The sequence below is a fragment of the Tenebrio molitor genome, chromosome 6, assembly GCF_963966145.1.
Source record: "Tenebrio molitor chromosome 6, icTenMoli1.1, whole genome shotgun sequence".
In the NCBI taxonomy this organism is placed as follows: Eukaryota; Metazoa; Arthropoda; class Insecta; order Coleoptera; family Tenebrionidae; genus Tenebrio; species Tenebrio molitor.
In genome coordinates, this window is record NC_091051.1 from 2,532,173 (window position 1) to 2,551,900 (window position 19,728).

The following is a 19,728-nucleotide window of genomic DNA, read 5'->3' on the forward strand; positions in this document are numbered from 1 at the left end:
TGTTTGATAAAGGGGCGTCATGTTCTCCCGGGACGTGTCACAAAAATAACAAACCTGGCGGTTTAATTAAGCCGCGACTATTCCTCCGATAATTTATTTAGGCTTTTTAACGGCCCCCGTGGCCAATGAAAATATAGCCGATGCAAATCGAATCGCCAGGACGAAGAGCGAGGGAGAAGGACGACGACGACTAATATAATAAATTTGATTCTTACGGCAAACACGCCAACTTTGTGTTGGTGCAGACGAGACAATCCCGGTATCGGCGAAATTTATTAGGGGCTCGTTAATTTCGGGGGATGACTGAAAACGATCCCCCCGAAACGCCACGTTTCATAATTCAGCTTTGGATAAAGCGCGCCATCAGTCGCAGACCTTCCGGGCTCAATTAGTATCGGCACAAAGAAGTCGAGACGCGTCTCAACAGGTAACACAATGGAGCGACGGAAATTAAAATTTCGCATTTGGGAGAGCGACGTCCCGAACTATCCCTCCGGTCGAGCTTTTAACGAATCGATACCGGACTGGCTTGCAACGACTCGCATCGACAAAATACAAAATCGCGCTGGTGGAAACATACTCAGGCCTAAAAAAGTTCCGAAGACACCGACTAATAGAGTGCAATCGAGTCGGTCGACCTTACGTGCCTCCACCAAGGTCGAGCTTTGCGTTATCTTTAGAATTCGACTTCCGCTCGGCCCAGGAAAGCTCGCCTTATCTGAGAAATCGGCAGCGCGATAAAATGCAATCGGCTAATATTGTGCTTGGGGATTTTTCTTAATCCGTTCCGCGGGAGAATCACACGACAATATTCGGGTACGCCCCGGAATATTCACTGCAAACGTATCGATTCGCGGCGATTTTCCTTCACTCGACGCACTTTTCTCCGGTGTGGGTGGACAAGAAAATTTCAAACGCCACGCTCGGGCTCGTAAAAATAAACTTCTGCGAAAGGGGGCACGGTTCGTTGAATGCTTCTCTATTAATTTTTCTTCCTTCGTCGATAAAACAAGGAGTGTAGGCAAATCAGATTCGGTCGATAAGTAATCTCGAAGGTCGACCCGATGACTCGGAAGGGCACGCCGATTAGTAATGTTAACGATAAAGAAAATGGGGTGGAGCAAGACAGGGCGCGGGCGGTATTTGGATGGGTGGCCGCGGGGAAGGCGCGTTCATTGCAATACTTCAAAGGAAGCGAGAAAATTTTCTTTGCAATATTTAGATGCAGTGAGTGGTTCTGGTAGTGCATCAGTTCCGTTCTTGGCATTTGTTTGAAAAATTCAGCCGCCCCCGAGAAGCTTAATTAGATTTTCCATCTAAACAAGAGAAAGGTCGCTTTTGACCGGCTCGAATCCTAGACAGCTTATTAATTTGTGAATTTTTCGGTAAATCGCGTTTGACGCCGAAACCTCGCCGCTGCTTATTACGGGGCGACCTTTGTCGCGCTAATTACTTTCGGAAAGTTGGATATTCTAATTATACCGGAACACGGGGGCCGAGATTTTTTCCCCCCGTGCGAATTTCGTGAGAATGTTTTGTACACACAGAGCACGTGAATTATTTCGTGGTTAGCCGGCATCTCCGAGCTGAGCATTTTTTACCCGAGAAGGATTTTAAGGAGTTAATAGCCGAAAGGGCTGATAACATAAGCTCGGCAACAGATTAGAATTTAAATTTCAATTAGCATAACGCTGATACGGCGAAACACGGTGGGGCCTTCCAGATAAGACATTTTTCGACACACGGCTTATACGTTGCGATAATCACCGCACAAATAAATCATGTCCGAGACATTTTACTAATTATTCAAACTTTTGTAACGTGTAAAGTGTCGGTTCTTTGTTGAAAAAGTGGGGTTAGGGCTCAGTCGGCCTTGGAGGGGTTGGAAATATTTGTAACAGATTTGAGGAAAGTTTGTCCCACCCAAGATCGCATAGGACTCTCTAAGGCAATACGTTTTTGAACTTACCAATTTCGAGCTGTACAAGAAAAACAGCAAAACACGATAACTCTAACACTATCCAACAATAATAATAGAACATCGCAATGTCTTGTAAAGATTTATTACGGAGGGATCATTTAAATTTATAATTAAAGTAGGCTATGACTTTAAATTAGATTGGCAACATTGTTGACAACTTGATTTGAATTGTCAAATTGACGCTTCAAAATTCAATACAAAATATGAAACGGCGAGTTAACAGTTGTATCTGTAACATTTTCTATGGTTGTCAATAAAATTGACTATTAAAATTTTCACTTGGAGTCGGCTTTGAACGCGTTTTTATTTTTTCTGTTACTTTAGCCACACGCAACAACGAACGACAAATGTCAAATAAAACGCCAAATTAAGAGAAAAAACATTTACTGAAATGTCAAACTTGTCAGTGTCTAAGGTGCAACGGAAAACAAAGAATGATCCATAGCCAACCCTACGTGAAAATTTTAATAGTCACTCGTTATTTGAATTTTCTAGTGCTTCATTTCTTTTAAATTAAAACAACACAACACTGTTGCCGATCTAATTTAAACGTCATAACCTACTTTAATTATAAATTTAAATGATCTCACGGTACAAATACGTTGATTTGCCGACTCCTCTGGATTTGTAAATTTGACATTTGATAGTGCGCACTTATCACTCTCCCGTTTTCATTGTTTTTAATTTGTGTAATGTGTAGATTAGAATGTGTCGAATTAGTTAAAGCAGCAAAAGAGTTTTCTTCAATACAGACTTCTGCACAGACAATTAAACTATAGTAAGACTGTCAAGTGGGATTACATTTTCGGAGACACGCTCAAGTGGCGCTGCCCGAGCGTTAGGCCAAACTAATGTATAACAAGTTGCATAATCTGACTTTCTCTATACCTAGTTGCCTATTTTTTTTTTCAATTTGATTTAAATTGATACTTATTTAAAAAAAATAGAAACGACTAAATAAGTATTAAACATTTTAATACAAATTCTAACATATACAACAAATTAGTAGTTCATTAAACGAGTTTGTGTGTAAATTGGGATTTTTTGGGCATGAGTGGGCTAGTTTAAGGCGAGTGAAACTGAATTGAAGGGTGGATTTAGTTCAATAATTTGATTTTGCGTTAACTTCTAAAATTTCTGGAGATAATTTTAGAATCGTGCAAAAGATTTTTTAATTTTGAAATTGTTTTTCGCTGATATCGGTCCATATAATAAATGTTTCTACCTTTTGAAGTACGACTACTAACTTTCTTGCATTCAAGTATGTATTTGCAACACACTAGAAGATTTTGTTGGGTGTCTATTTTGGGCCTTGGGCATAACAGGAAGGATTAGATTCTCTACAGTGGGATTTTCAGTAATCGTAGAATTTTCAATTTGTTCAGCTGGTCTAACATTATTTATTGAAGTTTGTTTGTCTTCACGAAGAAAAATCGACGGCAGGGCGTATTTATGGAGTTTTGTTTTTTGAGCAAAGAAATTGTTGCTAAAATGTTTCTCGCAAATAAAGGCTTTATCTGTTTTGAAGGGTGGTGCAACATTTACCTAAAGCTTCTATCCATAGTTTCCTTTGTTCTTCTAATTTTGGATATTTAAAATGTTTATTTTTTATCGCCGATCTTGTTTACAAAGCATTTATGTTAAATTTTTCCCATATCCAAATAAATAAAATAAAAATTGCGATCTGAAAAACCATATTTCGTACTTTTTCAAAAAGAAAAAGATAACTTACCAAATAAAAAGATAACAAAAAATTATCTCAAGGTACTGGTTTGGAGTAATTTATTTTGTAGAACAATTTATACAATTTATTGACTAAACCTTGACAGAAATTAGAAAATTCAAAATTACTGATGACATTACTAATTAATATTCAAATCAACCTTCTTTTTAAACGGAAATTCCCGATCGGATTAAGGAGTAAATTCGGTAATTTAGTTTGGCCTAACGCTAGAGCAGCGCTAGTGTTGTCAGTGTCTCCCATGTTTTATACGGGTTTTGAAAGTCTTAATTCTGTTGATGGTCTGTGGACTTCTGCACGACATTAATTATTACTCCAATTTGTTATTATCATTTGGAAGCTCCTCGTGTTTAGGCAACCAACAATTTTTAACATACTATAAGTGCATCGTGTAAAGTCCATTTTTTCTTTAAAACAATTGTCAAAGTGTTGTCATGTTGGTACGAGCTACTAGTTATTTGATGGTTATTAGATTGGCAACGTAAAATGTCAATTGTAAAGGCGCTTGCACTACTGAATATGTTCGGTTGCAGTTTTCAGGGTCATTATCGTCTTTATTTATTGCCTTTTGGTATAAAATTTGCTTACACCTGAAACTTTTCTGATCTAGGGAGATTTTATGATACAGATGTTCCCAAACGAGAGGTTTTAGGGCGGTACAGCCTGGTCTTTGAGGAAATTTTGACATTGACAATTGTTAAAAAAAAGGACTGTATTATAGGCACACCACTACAATATTATTACAAACCATTTTAATAACCCCGCAATTAGCTGTCATTGTAACGAATTTAATCAAGTGTTTGTTGTAACAGTTATCGATTTGAGCAGCTGGGAAGCTATTACAACCGATAAATTCAACTTTAACGTTCGACATGATTGCAGCGCTCACTTGAACTGCAACGATCACCTCCAGTAATCTCGATTTAACTGATTAAACCCGCGAACGTACATTTCCCCCCCGATTATCTGCATTTCCAAAAGGTAAAACTCATTTTCTTTGATTTATATCTCCATGCGAGCGCTAAACCGACGTTAATAGCGTTAAATGTCAACAGCGACATCTGTAATTTGTCAAACGTCAAGAGTGACATCTGTTGCGGGGTTTCAAGTTTTTTGATTTTTTAACGACATTCTCCGGTCTTTGGCCCAGCTCGTTCAACTTTCCAATGAAACATTTGTACCGTTTGGGTTCGAAATCGATAATTAACGATAAATTCTGGGCTTAATGCCACGAACGACAGTTATGCAGCGCTCACTAGAGTCGTAACGACTCCATCCCCTCGAAATGTTCATTTGTATTCTAATAATCTCAGTTCTCGGGATTAAGTTTATTAAACCGCATTTTCCCCCTAACTACCCTCCACTTCAAAGGTAACGCTCATTTTCTCTTATTTATGCCCACGAGCCGGCGGTATTAGCGTCAAATGTCAAAAGTGACGTTTGTGATGTGTCACAAATGTCATTTGCGCAAATTTTCTTATTTTAATTGTGAAGCAAAAAATGCCACAACAGCGAATGGGGTCTTTATTCTTCGACATGATTTCTGCTGTGATAAGTCGAGAATCGTGCACGCGACGCTACTGTTCTGGGTAATCAACATCTGCAGTACTGTATTATGCAGAAGCACCTGTATCGGGGGCAGCTTTGATAGAAGAGTATTGTTATTGTGCGGCGGGGTTCGTCTAAGTGAAAACGATGAGGCTCCCGACATTGTAGCTTTAATGGCGACCTCGTTTTGCATTTAAAATGCGTTATGGATTTGTAGTTTATCGCGCCCTATAAAGCTTCACGACTGTCGTGGAGAAATTTGAAGAAAACCGTCGGTTATCCTTGACCAGGATGCGTGACGGGGCTAGCACGCGTCGCCCATTAGTCGTTGGGGTCCGTCGAAATCGCAATAAAGCGACACGACGGCGAAGAAAAATATCGCCGTCGAGCATCAATCAGCCCGGACTATCAATACTGATCAATTTGCGAATTTGTATTTGCAGCCGACAGCAGTTTCCTTCTGGCGAACGCACAGATAGTCGACTACCCCATAGTGTACTGCAACGAGTCGTTCTGCAAGATTTCCGGCTACAACCGCGCCGAGGTGATGCAGAAGTCGTGCAGGTGCGCCTTCATGTTCGGCGAGCTGACGGACAAGGAGACCATCAGCAGGGTGGACCACGTGCTGGAGCACCAGCTGCACGACCAGTTCGAGATCCTCCTCTACAAGAAAAACAGTAAGTGTCGAGCTTGGTTCGGTCGCTCGCGACAGTCGGTGCTTCCGTTATTTATGGCAGGATTCGAGTTAACGAAGAGTGATACGAAATGGTACAAGTGCAGTGACGACACTTGGCCCGATAGAGAGTCGCTAGAGTTTGTTTGTTTTTCAGTTGGGTTTGTTTGGTTTCGCATTAACCACCCATGACATGCGATCTCGCTCGTAACGGAATTAATTAGGAAAAGCCCCGCCGAAAGCAAAAGGACCAAAGCTTTGTCGCGACCTCTGACACAAAGAAACGACTCCGCCGCTGGTTTTTCACCTACAATAAACTATACGTATCGATCTGGACGACCATGCGGCCAACGCGAAATGTGTCTCTTTTAATTACGTTAAACGTTAATTAAGTTGTAGAATTAAATAAAAAGAAATTTTTATCTGTACTTAACTATACTGTGTGTTTGCCCCGGTCCGTTCTCCTGCACCGCGCATGTTCTGTATAGAAAACAAAGGTATGTAGCTTTCAGTATTTCTCAAATTTAACAAAACTGAACGATAAAATTATTTTGAATGGGAATTAGTACTAAATGTTGCAACTGGCTGAGTGTTGTCATGTTTAGAGAGAGTTTAGTCGCTTATATAATTAAAATGGACACGTTTGCATGATCAGAACACCTTTCGAGTCGGGAGATCATCACCAAACCGTCTAGACTATCTGCGACCCGCTGGAAAGCAGTGTACAGAACACACCCCCAAATAATCCAACGAAACTATTCTGTGCGCCGCTTTTCACCGACTAACCTATAATACCACCACCGTTCATCTCTGCTTCTTCCGTTTCATTTCTCCCCTCTCGCCTCTTACTTGTTCACTTCAATTCAGTTCAGTTGGGACGGGTGATTTTCGAATTTCGCGCGCTCGACCGGTTTCAATTTCGCACCGTTCGAATCCGCGTACGTCACAAAAGTTAGGTTATGGCGATAAATCGTCTGGTGCAACAGGACGAAATGTAGATTGTTTGTTCTGGTGGAATCGGAACTTTCCGCGGCAACCTGAGAAACTGCGAAAGTTGGCAGCTTCCGGTGTAATCTATAAATGTCTTTTTTTAGTTTTCCGCCGTTATCTCCTCGGTCCGGAGAAAGTTGTCGGGTCGCGCCTCCCACGAATGCAAGAGATTTCAGTCCTGGTGCAAATTCAATTTGGATGGGGCTTTCACCCAATCCCGGCAGTCGAGCCGTGCACGACTGAATCTTTGATGTGGACCAGATCGATTTGAGAGATTGATGTGGTGTTGAAACACGCGCGAGATATGCGAACGGTAGTCCATCCGGTGGTAAATGCATTCGTCGAGATCTGGCGGATGCGCCGGGACCGAGCCCCAACAATTATCGAGAGCCCTCTCGAAGAAGCTGAAGGTTGCGCTGAATAATGCAGAGTCGTGTGCGAAAAGAGCCGCGTCCTAAATAATTCACGACGTCTTTAATATTCACCAGCCGTTCGTTGAATAATATAAGAAACAGAGAGCTCTGTTGTCGGCGACGAAAATTTGAAAGTGACCGGCTTTCCTTTTGAAATTGTTAGTTTAAATGATCCTTGTTGAGAGCACTGATTAAAATTCGTTTTTATTTTTTTCTACAGGCACTCCAGAAGGTATGTAGTTCTAGTAATTTCTCACTTCTTTCAGGCTATGAAAATTTCCTATTATTAATTCTTCTGTAACATTTACGCTTTGTAGAATTTGAACTTTTTCGATTCCTCTTTTCTTTGTGACAGTCCTCTTTACGACGAGTTTTGTTCTTTCGTTTTGTTTTTATCTCACTCTCTCGCTTTTGCAAACGAGAACTCCGACTTCTTCGAGGACTTGGTCCTGCACGACACGATTCGACAGTCGCGTCTCCTCCGTTTCAAGCATGCTGTAAATAATTTTTGCTAGTTACTGGCATGTCAATCAACACTCGACTTAAAAATTCATGATCAATTCGAAGTGGCGATTCTCGGGTAAACATCACGTCTGCGCCGCCCCCCATTCATCCTCCGGGACGAAATCTAATTTTTTCATTCTGCAAGCGTATTTGTGACGGCCAATTTGGCCGCTTTTACGCCTCGGTTATTGCCACTCGCTTGATTTCACTTAATTATTCAATCATTTGTAACATAAAAATGCAGTTTTTTTCCGGAATCGCGAAGGAAATCGCGTCACTGTGCGTGTTGCGTGCTCCACGCGCGTTACCGCGGTTTTTTCCCAAAGAGAAATTATATCGAGTTTTAATCCTTTAAAAGGATGTTTGTTCATGCAACTGGGTCGTAAAAGGGAATTTTGGAAATGTGATTTTGTAACGTTCGCTTTATTGATATGACATGGTCCGACGGAGCGCTTAATTGGACGTCAAAAATTCACGACATCACCCACTTGCCGATTGGTCGCCAGTTTTCGCTTCGTTGGATATGTGCAAGTTCGGTTTTGTTTTTGGTTGCCGAAAGGGGGACTTAATCATTTCGTCCTAGATTTTTATTATTCACCGTGCTTTGACAATATTGCCTGGAGGTCGCCCGAATCGATGAATTAAACATTAATAAGCGACATAAGTTTCTGGTTGAATGGATTTTTTTTTTTACCACCATCAACCCCCCGACTCTTTAATTTTCTCCTTTGGAAAAGGTGTAAAAGGAGAAATTTGTGACTGATGTGTGTTTTATTCAAATCTGATACACAACGTGAAAATAATAATTTTACGAAGAAAACATTTCTAGCACTCCGATCGATGTCGTTTCGCTTTTGTGTTCTATTTTCATTTTTAAACCGGCATCTTTTCCTAATTACACAACGATAATAATCTATATTGTGTAGCTCGACAGTTTCTTTAACGTTTTGGTTTGATTTTTTTTTTTAAATATAAAAAAGTTAGTAGCAATACTGACAAAAAGTTGAAAAGTGTCACTCTAACATTAGGCGGATCAGGGAATTTTGTTAACTTTTTAATGAATAAAAAGTAAAATAATATATCCACTCACTTTGGGTTGCGTTGTTCCTCATTTTAAATTATTCAGTCGTATTGCAGTAATGAAACATGAACAAGAATGTAAATCTTGTCGTGTAGAGCGTGCACGATCTTGTTTTATTAAAAAAAAAAATAAAATATGTATCAAAGAAAAAATTCCTTAAGTGATGTTTCAAAAAGTTTTTTCGGTCGCTAATAGTTCTTTCTTTCTTTCTTATTACGCTGTAATAAATAATAACAATAAAAATAGTCTTTGTCAGGTGAAATGGCATATTATTAAATAACACAAAAAAAAATAAATTAAAAGTATGTGCTTAAGTTGATTAATTATATTTTATTCAAAAAGAATTAAAAGATTCAATTTTATTTAAATAAATAAGAATTTAATAATTTGATAGTAAATTTGAAAAAATTACATTTATTGCATTTAAACATTTAAAAGAAACTTTCAATTGTTGATCTAACCGTTATCATTAATTGTTTAAATAATTATATACAGGGTGTCTCAAAATTCGCGAATTCCGATTCCGAATTATGAGCGTTGTAGGGGCTCACTTCAGTAGTCCAAATATGGAAATAAAAAAAAATCGGGACTGCTATACAGGGTGTCTCAGCTAAGATTTTCGAGCCTAAGATCTTGGTTATTTGCCAACGGATTTTTATGAAATTTAAAATGCAGATATTTTAGACCGTGAAGGTTCAATTAGCAATAATAAAATTAACTCAAGTTAAAAAATGTAATTTTAACAAATGTTTCCTTTATCGAAAATTATGCGCGATTATTATTAGATTGTTAAACATTAAAAAATAAGTGTCTACACAAACAATTAAGTAAATCACTTGTCTGATTCAACGAAAAGATTAGATTTTGTCGTTAAAAATTTAATGTAAAATTTGAAGGTATTTGAGCAGTTACCTTATGAAACAATTGATGATCAATTGCCAAGCAACATTTTGTACACCTTTAAAGTCTGTCAAAATTGGGCGCGCTTTATTAGAAACGTCAAATTGTGAAAATTTATTGAAAATACTCTAAAAATAGACTACAGCGGCAGAAATTTCAATATTGTTGAAAAAGGAAAAAAAAATTGTCTATGGAGAGTGTCGTAAGAACTTCAGTTCGTTTTCTCGTGGAACACTATCCAAATGTAGGCTTTACAAAATGTAAGTTTAAGAGAGTCGTCAATTTATTTGAAGACACAGGAAGCGTACGTGAACTAAGTTACCTTGCTAAAATATCCCGATCGTGTTTTAGTCTTTTATGGAAGAATTAAAGCATCCAGTATAATAAATTACGTCCACATGTTGTCTTTAACTTTGTGAGTGTTTGTAAGGTTAGCAAGATAAACGTCAAATATGTCACCTGCGCTTCTGCGAAAAGGGATGACCAAAATTCTGCAAAATTGCGCGTTTGTTTCATACGCGTCTACGTTTTTGTATTTGCAGTCACGTTTAACACAGTTGTTTGCTTTTTTTCTTGCAAACCAGACGTCTTTCAAGGACGAGTTTTTCCCTACAGCATTTTTTATTGACGATCAATTTTTTATGTAAATCTTAATCGATTCAACATTTTAAAAAGGCATGTAAAAATTACGTTTTTAAGACTTGGGTGATTGCATTAATGGGATTTTATTCTTCACCGTTTAAAATATCTGCATTTTAAATTTCACAAAAATCCGCTGGAAATTAACTGAGTTATTAGGCTCGAAAGTCTTAGCTGAGACACCCTGTATATTAAACAAAATTAAAGTGCTTATATCTTCTTCAGGAACAGCGTTTTTTTTTAAGTATTTTTCGATCTCCACTGGGGCCTTCCCTACCACGCTGTGAATTCGGAATTCGCGAATTTTGAGACACCCTGTATAACTATCTTTGTAAGTGAGTTTTGCCGTGTGGGGTGCGCTTCATTTTGTTGGCTCTAGGTTTCGACATCTTGTGTAATAAAAAAGTACTTTGGGCTCTGTACCCTTAAGACATAGAATCTTTGAAATTACGTAAAGGACATTCTCAATCATTTTTACTAAAAAAATCACTCACTTCGGCACAATTTCTTGCATTTGCACAGTTTTAATCTAAAATTATTCAACTTCTACAGTCATGAACGCATAAACAGGAACGTTGCCGTGTGGGGCGCGCCTTATCTTGTCAAGATAGAATTGCAATATTTTGGATAACTTGACTTGAACATCTCGGAACATAATCTTGCGATATTTAAAATAAAAAAAGAGTTTTTAATCTAGTCAACTGTTTCATTCTGATTCAAAACGTGTTTGCGAATAAACAACTTGAACAAAACGCGTTTGCCATTGAAGAGCAAATAAATGAGCACAATTAAAAACGAAAATACACCCTTAAATAACGGCAAAGTGGCGATAACAGCAACTTTGTTTGTTTTGCGGCGCCGCCTCCACGTTCGCACTTCCAGCAATTCAGCAATTTTTCATAGAAATGGTGAAATCGATTATGACCGAATCGACGAGTGAAAAAGGGCACGGATTAACATGTGTAGCCGATATAAATAATTGATGAGGTCGACGTGTATCTATTTTTTTTTTCGGAGCGAAATGATCAGTTTGTCTCCGCTTCGTATCCATTTCGCTGGGGCGCGATTCTTGCAAAGTGGACGTATCGATTTTGCAGTTAGCGTAGCGCTAACGTAATCGCGTCAAATACAGAAGGATAGAATAAATCAAGGATTTTGACGTCGTTAAAATTTTTACGACGTTCGAGACACGACACGTGCAGAATAGAAGAGCACAACACCGCCAGTCCGTCCTGGAATTTTTTGATTCGACGGAGGTAGAGCTGATATTAAAAAGCGTCCAAGTTTTAATTTGGGCGTGTCGGAAGCTTTCTTTTAGTTAATTGATCCCCGCGGAGTGCTTCGCGAGCCTGGAACTGGCTACCGAGAAACAAAATTAGTTTTAATAATGGAATTTAACGATCCCGGCATTAGTCTAAGAGTGCGCATCGGTAAGTTTCCTCTCGGCGAATCCAGACGCGTGTCGAATTTCGCGGATTCGATCCGTTTCCAGTTGGATTAGATGATTTTGCGGGAAAGCTGTCGAAGCTCGAGCTTCGGACGGAGAAATGTGGATTGTTTTTTTTTTAAAACCGTAAAGTTGTACACAGCACGAAAAGCCACACATCAGCTAGTTGATAGAGTAGTTTTAAAACGTAGACTACAGCTTTGATAGTTTGGCAGCTTAAAGCATCATCAGAGAGCAATACAGTATTGTATTGTGTCGAGAGCGGAGGTGGAGCGAGCGATCATGTCTTGTCGTCTCTTTATAGAAACACCGCTATGGCTCCTCCTGCAGATCTCGCCGATCAAGAACGAGCGGGACCTGGTCGTCCTGTTCCTGCTGACCTTCCGCGACATCACCGCTTTGAAGCAGCCCATCGAGACGGACGACGCCAAAGGAGGTGAGCCTGCAGGTCCTCCTCGAACGTAAACAAACACAAATGCAGTTTTAGGACTGTCGAAGTTCGCCAAGCTGGCCCGATCCGTGACCAGGAGCCGCTCGGTCCTGGTCTCGCAGTTTTCGTCGCACCTGCCCAATCTCAAGGACACCACGAAGCAGTCCCATCTGGCACAAGTCAGTCATGTCGTACCCCATCGACGAACCGACACTCATCCAGTTTTCCTTCCATGCTGCTCGGATTGTTCTCTTTGTTCTTGTCTGTAGATGATGAGCTTGAGCGCGGACATCATGCCCCAGTATCGTCAGGAAGCGCCCAAGACTCCGCCCCATATCCTGCTACATTACTGCGCTTTCAAGGCCATCTGGGACTGGATCATTCTGTGTCTCACGTTTTACACGGCGATAATGGTACCGTACAACGTCGCCTTCAAGAATAAAACTTCCGAAGATGTTTCGCTCCTGGTGGTCGACTCCATCGTCGACGTCATATTCTTCATCGATATCGTTTTGAACTTTCATACCACTTTTGTGGGACCCGGGGGAGAAGTCGTCTCCGACCCCAAAGTCATCCGGATGAACTACCTCAAGAGCTGGTTCATCATCGATCTGCTGAGCTGCTTGCCTTACGACGTCTTCAACGCCTTCGACCACGACGAGGATGTACGTTGCCTGTCGGTTGCCCCCCGAGTTTTTGTGAAGGTTTTCTGGGCGTTTTCAGGGCATCGGGAGCCTCTTCAGCGCCTTGAAGGTGGTGCGCCTGCTGCGGCTGGGCCGCGTGGTCCGCAAGCTGGACCGCTACCTGGAGTACGGCGCCGCCATGCTGATCCTGCTGTTGTGCTTCTACATGCTGGTGGCCCACTGGCTGGCCTGCATCTGGTACTCCATAGGCCGGTCGGACGCCGACAACGGCGTCCAGTACAGCTGGCTGTGGAAGCTGGCCAACATAACCCAGAGTCCCTACTCGTACGTGTGGCCCAACGACACCAACACGCCCGAGCTGATCAACGGCCCCTCCAGGAAGACGATGTACGTGACGGCGCTCTACTTCACCATGACGTGCATGACGTCGGTGGGGTTCGGCAACGTGGCCGCCGAGACCGACAACGAGCGGATTTTCACGATCTGCATGATGATCATTGCGGGTAAGCCGGAGGGGCGACCGGTGCGCCCCTTGCAAAACTTTTTCTTTTCAGCGCTACTCTATGCAACGATCTTCGGTCACGTGACGACAATAATTCAGCAGATGACTTCGGCCACGGCCAAATACCACGACATGCTGAACAACGTCAGGGAGTTCATGAAACTGCACGAAGTCCCCAAAGCCCTGTCGGAGCGAGTAATGGACTATGTCGTTTCGACGTGGGCCATGACCAAAGGGCTCGATCAGGACAAGGTACTGCCGCGCCTCGCCCCCGATTCCTGTTTTCCTGTTTTTGACGCGGACAATCGACTTGTTTGCCGTTCAAATGCAGATTTACTTATTGCCATTCAGGACAAATATTTTCGTCGACGGATATCCAATAGAAATTTAAATATTTGATAAAAACTCAAAGGGACTTCCCGTCTCGCAATATTATTTTAAAGTGGATTGGCTCTGTCAAAAACAAACTTTATTAAAATGCGCTCTCCCATTGTCGCCATCTGCTACCTCCTGACACAATAAAGAAACACGCGACTCTCCTTCATTATTAACGCTCGCAGGGGGAATTTGATGTAATTATCAAAGGATTCATGCATCACGCTTCCTCATTAAAATAAATGCAAATACGAATACAGATTGTTTCGTTTCTGGGAAAAGTTAGGTTATGTGTTGACGTCGCAGGTGGCAAACGTCATCGTGCCAAATTTTGACAAGTGACATTACTGACATTTATAGGAGGTTATGTGAGGTCACGGCGGTCCCACTTGCAGCGGTATTATGCCTGATGAGGATCCGAATGTATTTTGATGGTTTTCCAGGTTCTGAATTTCTGTCCCAAGGACATGAAGGCTGATATTTGCGTCCATTTAAATCGAAAAGTGTTCAACGAGCATCCAGCTTTTCGTCTGGCTTCCGACGGTTGTCTGCGCGCGTTAGCGATGCATTTCACGATGTCTCACTCGGCCCCCGGCGACCTTCTCTACCACACCGGGGAGTCCATCGATTCGCTTTGTTTCATTGTTACCGGATCACTCGAGGTAATCCAAGACGACGAAGTGGTGGCCATTTTAGGTGAGATATTCGATTACCGAGGGTAACACTCGAGAGATCGTGCTCGTTCCAGGCAAGGGCGACGTTTTCGGCGACTCCTTCTGGAAGGACAACGCGGTGGGACAGTCTGCCGCGAACGTGCGTGCTTTAACATACTGTGATTTACATACGATAAAAAGGGACAAGCTGTTGGAGGTGTTGGACTTTTATCAAGCTTTCGCGAACAGCTTCGCCAGGAACTTGATCCTGACTTACAACTTGCGACACCGGCTTATATTCAGGAAAGTGGCGGACGTCAAACGGGAGAAGGAACTGGCCGAGAGGAGGAAAAACGAGCCGCAACTCGACCAGAACCAGGACCACCTGGTGAGGAAGATCTTCTCGAAGTTCAGGCGGGACAGGAGTCAGCAACAGCCGACGACGAACTCTCAGCACTCGTCGGACGTGGAGAAGGGCGAGGACACAGCCGACAAGGCGATGACGCGGGTCGTGTCGACGACCAAGCTGTCGTCGGTGGCGGAGAAGGACGACAGCAGCGGGGGCGGGGTCAAGACGACGGTCGCCCGCCCGACCCCGGGCCGCGCCAGCAAGTGGGGGCGGCTGCTGGGCTCGGCGAGCCTCGACTCCGGCTCGGAGAGCTCGACCCAAGCGCAGCAGTCCTTCACGCGGAGCCTGAGCGCCAAGGACCCCGTCAAGGAGCGGCCCAGCTCGTCGTCCTCGGGCAGCTCCGGCAGCCAGCCCACCCCCGGCTCGGGCAACAAAGTGTTCCCCAAGCTGCAGAAGGTGTCGACCAACTCCACCCCCGGGATCACGCGTCAAGACACCATCGAGGAGATGGTGGAAGTGGAGCCGCCTCACTCGCGCAACCTCTCCCTCAGGAAAATGCAAAGCTACGACTGCGGCTTGCGGGACCCGTCGACGGCCTCGATGTACCAGACGCCGCTCCCGGACCCGATCGCGCCGCCGGGCTACAAGGAGCTGATGGTCAGCCTGCTGGACTTCAAGGTGGACGTCAAGCTGGAGATCCAGCGGCTCAACCAGAAGATGAACCGGATGGAGGAGCTGCTGACGGAGCTGGCGAAGCGGATGAGCCCCGAGAGCGGGTCGAGCTCGCCGCAGGGCGACTCCGAGCCCAAACAAAAGTCTTCCACGGGGCCGGAGCGACCGACGGAGCTGATGACGAGGCCCAGCACGTCGGAGGGCACGGGTTTGGGACCCATCATACTGAGGAAAAGGCGCTCGAAGACCAGGATCAAGGGCACGGCCCCCCAGGTCCCCACCCCCACCAGCGGCAAAGTGACGTCCCCCGAAAGTTCGGCCACCAGCCCCACCGAAACTACCAAAATGCTGGATGAGCCGGTGCTCACGCCGTCCTCTCGCAAACCCAAGGACTTTCTCTAGCGGATTTTAGCGGTTTTCGTAGCGAGTATAGTACGCCTGCCACCAAGTTAGGCTGTTTCGTTCGGTTCTTCTGATTTGAACAGCCGTTTACGTTGCAACGCTGTCCAAATCGTCTTAGATTCAATTCTATTGTACAAATCAAAACTGAATCACTCATCTAGCTTTCGTACAATTGTGACATCTACAGCATGTTGCGTTGTTCCGACATTATGTAAATATGGTGAACAATGATTAATTAACAATAGCTTTAGATAAATACAAACGGCCATAACATTCACGTCTATCATTAAATTAATGATTAGCATCAAATGAATTTTTTGGCCACACTTGCCTTGTGCTCTATAACTAAGAGCTTTTATAGTAGTTTGTAAAACTCACGCTACTAGCGCTCTATATTTATAAACACCAAACTACTGCAAAACTAAAGAGAAGTTTAAACTTGTTTTGAATGCATACATGTTTAACCGAACTTTAAACTTCTCAATTATAGTATTTGTACATTTTACAGACAGAACAACTTTATACTGTACAGTCAGGATTTTATCAGCAACTCTTTGTGTTGACGAACCCAGATCGCTCTTATTTTACTAACAAATCTACAACGAAACACTTTCTCCTTTTCTGTTGTTGCTGGTAAAACAAGATAGCAATATTACTCCTACTCATTTCTAAGCAGACTCTGCAAATCGAATAATATACATAATATACATTGTACATTTCTATTCAATTAGGAAGAAGTATTCAAATGTCCAACTAGTCTAAAGCGATTTGTTAAATTTTTCTTCGAGTTTTGTCCATCATTTGACTTGATAAAAAACACTTGGTGCTTGTGCGAGCATAAAAAAATTCAAAAAAAAAAAAAAGGTTTTCGTTACTTAATCAAATCTCTATTTTAAAAATATTATCAACCAATTCATACATGTTACTGTTGGAAGCATAACTAAGCACTAATTTTGCTCATGGTACGTGTCATTAAGCTCTTCTGTTTCAATCGTTATTTGCTTTCGGACGTATCGCAGCGGGAACATATTTATTATAATAAATTTTTATTGTACTGTTGAAGCAATAAAGACGATTAAAAAATATACAGCCTCACGGAAGCTCTCTTATTTTCCATTCCCACAAAAAAAAAGATTCTACACGAAACTTCCATAACAAAACATCGTGACCAGATTAAAAAAGACTGGATTTAAGTAAGAGTTTTTATCCGAGTTAATGACGTTTTATTTGATCAGGCAACCAGTTATACATGAATGGCGCTTATTTAATCATTCGCTCAGAGATGGCGCTCGAACATCAAATATTATCATTATTAAATTTACTTATAGGTGACAAGTTCGACAGCGAATTTAATCAGAACCGATTACGTAACACATTTTATTTTGTTAATCATCCAGTTATGCAGTTACTGTTGTCGAGAAGAACTTACGACATTCGCTGTGATTCTTGTATGGGCCATTGCGCGAGAGATGGCGCTCGGGACTCACTGCCCAATATCACTGCCTCTAAAGTCACTAAATATACATCTAGTGACTTTAACTACCTCCATACTGCCTCAACAACTTGGAGGCGGCATTTATAAATTTTCTAACGAAACAAGTAAAAAATACCCCTTTTTATATATCTTTATCATTACGGATAACACAAAAATGAAAGAAAACCGTTTCGGTGGCAAAACTTCGCGTATAGATTTATAGAAGAATAGAAGCGATTTCAATTGTTTTAAGAACCGTGAAGCTGCCTTTAATTGATGAAATCGACATTATTATAAGAAGTTTGTCAAATGTCAAGTATGATGTATGAAGAGACTTTAAATGAGGAGCATAGATAAACATAAGAAGGGTTTATCTATATGAGAGTGAATAAACTGAGTAAAATATTTAATTTGGATAGGCAACCAGTTATACATAAATGGCGCTTATTTGATTCATTCGTCCAAAGATGGCGCTCGACCATCACACATTCCATAGAGAAAATAAAATACTATAGAATGAAAAGTTCCTAATAAATTTTTGGAAAATCGTTTAGCGCACCCTCACCACACCGCAAGAGGGCGCAAATGTTTTAAAAAGTCAAAACTTTAAAATCAAAGTAATCTCAATAATCTAAAAATCAGTCAAAGCAGTGTCAATCTTTATGTCACTATCTTGTAATTCAAAATGAGGCTGTATCACGTTCACAAATAATGTAGTACCGCTGCTAAGATTGCTAGATTTGTTGTTGAGAGAATCAAGCAAAATTTATATAGAAAACAGTCAACAAATTGGAAGAAAAATAATACTTCAAGACCAAGAGATTACACCATTATTTGATACATCATATCTTATTAAAGGAATTAGAAATTATAGGATAACAAAAGATTTGGTTTGGGAAGTAAACGAAGAAATTTTAAGTGTGAAATTGGACCATATAGTGAAGGTTTATCTTTATGATTCAGCGTGGGGCGAATTAAGAGCCCACCACAAAATTACGATCTGCATGTACATGCAGATAAGATCCAAAAGATGTCCTATGCAACTCAAGTTTTGAGTCGTCATAATCATGATAAATTCAACTATCACGCTATTAGTTAACTGTGGTAATTTCTAATAACATTTGTTGTTAATAATCTAATATATATTTTAACTAACAGGTAGAACAAACCTAAATGATGAAGACTTGGGAACTACAAAAACAATAACTTTTTTGACAAACTCTTTGATATTAATCTGGAGGGAGGGACATTTCACCCACGTTGCGAGAAACCTTTTGCTTGTGGAGTTTACAAAAATCCGGGGCACACAAAATTTTGGCAGGAAAGAGTCCTTCATTTACGCAATATGTACCTACTTTGGAAAAAATTTTGGATTAAAAAAACAGCACATTGGAAGGATTTTTGGATTTATACTAAAATTTAGCAGAAAGTGGCAAGTGTGGGTTTTTAGAGTATGTAAAAAATGTTTATAAGATTCATAATATTTTCCAAATTATATTGAGTAACATAACTTCGGCCGATAATATTAAAAGCAAAATTTCAACGGTAATTCAAACATAAGTACCTACCTAATGTTAATTTTTCGTTCACTTAAAAATAAAATTGAAGATAAAATTATTGGTAAAATAATTCATTTAACCACATTTACATTAAGGGGTAAAATATAATTTTAAATGGTAGGATACGGGAACGATAGCATTTATAAATAATATTTATAAAAATAAAGCAGAACTGTATCAAAGACTGTTGAAAATAAAATATCGAAAGTACCTATTGTTGACGTTTTAATTTGTTGTGAAAATTTGCAATGATAAAAAATTAAAGGAAAGGTAAACGCATCCAGTAGGCTGTGATTTTGCACCGTCACCAAGATAAGAGATGGCGGTAAACGCTTTGTGCCCAAAAAATGTATAGGGAGTTTGCGTTCTATATGTTCTTATTTTGTCTATGACACATTCATATTATGAAATTAACTTGTAGGTGACAAGTTCCATAACAAATTTAATCAGAACCAACATATTTTATTTGTTAAATAAACAGTTACGTACCTACAGTTGTCCAAAACAGCAACCTTGAACGTTCCGCTCTTTAGCGGTTGTTGTTTGGGCCGCTGGACGAGAGATGGCGTTCGGGGCACACTGCCTCACCCGCTCGAAGGCAATAATTTAATGCCTTTCACGACCTTACAACTAATGATTTATGATCATGATCGCCATAATAATGGTAATATGAATTTAAAATCATTGATTATCGTTTACTGCCTTATTGTTTTTTAAGTAGTTATTTACGGACGTGGCAATAATAATTAAC

The 19,728-nt window shown here is 40.9% G+C and overlaps 1 protein-coding gene across 4 annotated transcripts in view; it reads left to right on the forward strand.

The window, feature by feature from the left end:
- eag (ether a go-go) overlaps nt 1-17,029 on the forward strand; it is a 28,479-nt gene extending 11,450 nt beyond the window's left edge. The window contains exons 2-9 of one of the 4 annotated variants that reach the window (XM_069049930.1): nt 5,714-5,947; nt 12,222-12,353; nt 12,399-12,526; nt 12,617-13,012; nt 13,071-13,494; nt 13,546-13,745; nt 14,312-14,564; nt 14,617-17,029. In XM_069049930.1, the coding sequence (XP_068906031.1) occupies nt 5,714-5,947; nt 12,222-12,353; nt 12,399-12,526; nt 12,617-13,012; nt 13,071-13,494; nt 13,546-13,745; nt 14,312-14,564; nt 14,617-15,944 (3,095 nt within the window). In that variant the 3' untranslated portion in view covers nt 15,945-17,029. Of the gene's footprint in view, nt 1-5,713; nt 5,948-12,221; nt 12,354-12,398; nt 12,527-12,616; nt 13,013-13,070; nt 13,746-14,311; nt 14,565-14,616 lie in introns of all 4 variants that reach the window. The other 3 variants (XM_069049931.1, XM_069049928.1, XM_069049929.1) reach the window with 3 other exon arrangements.
- Nucleotides 17,030-19,728: the final 2,699 nt, after the last annotated feature.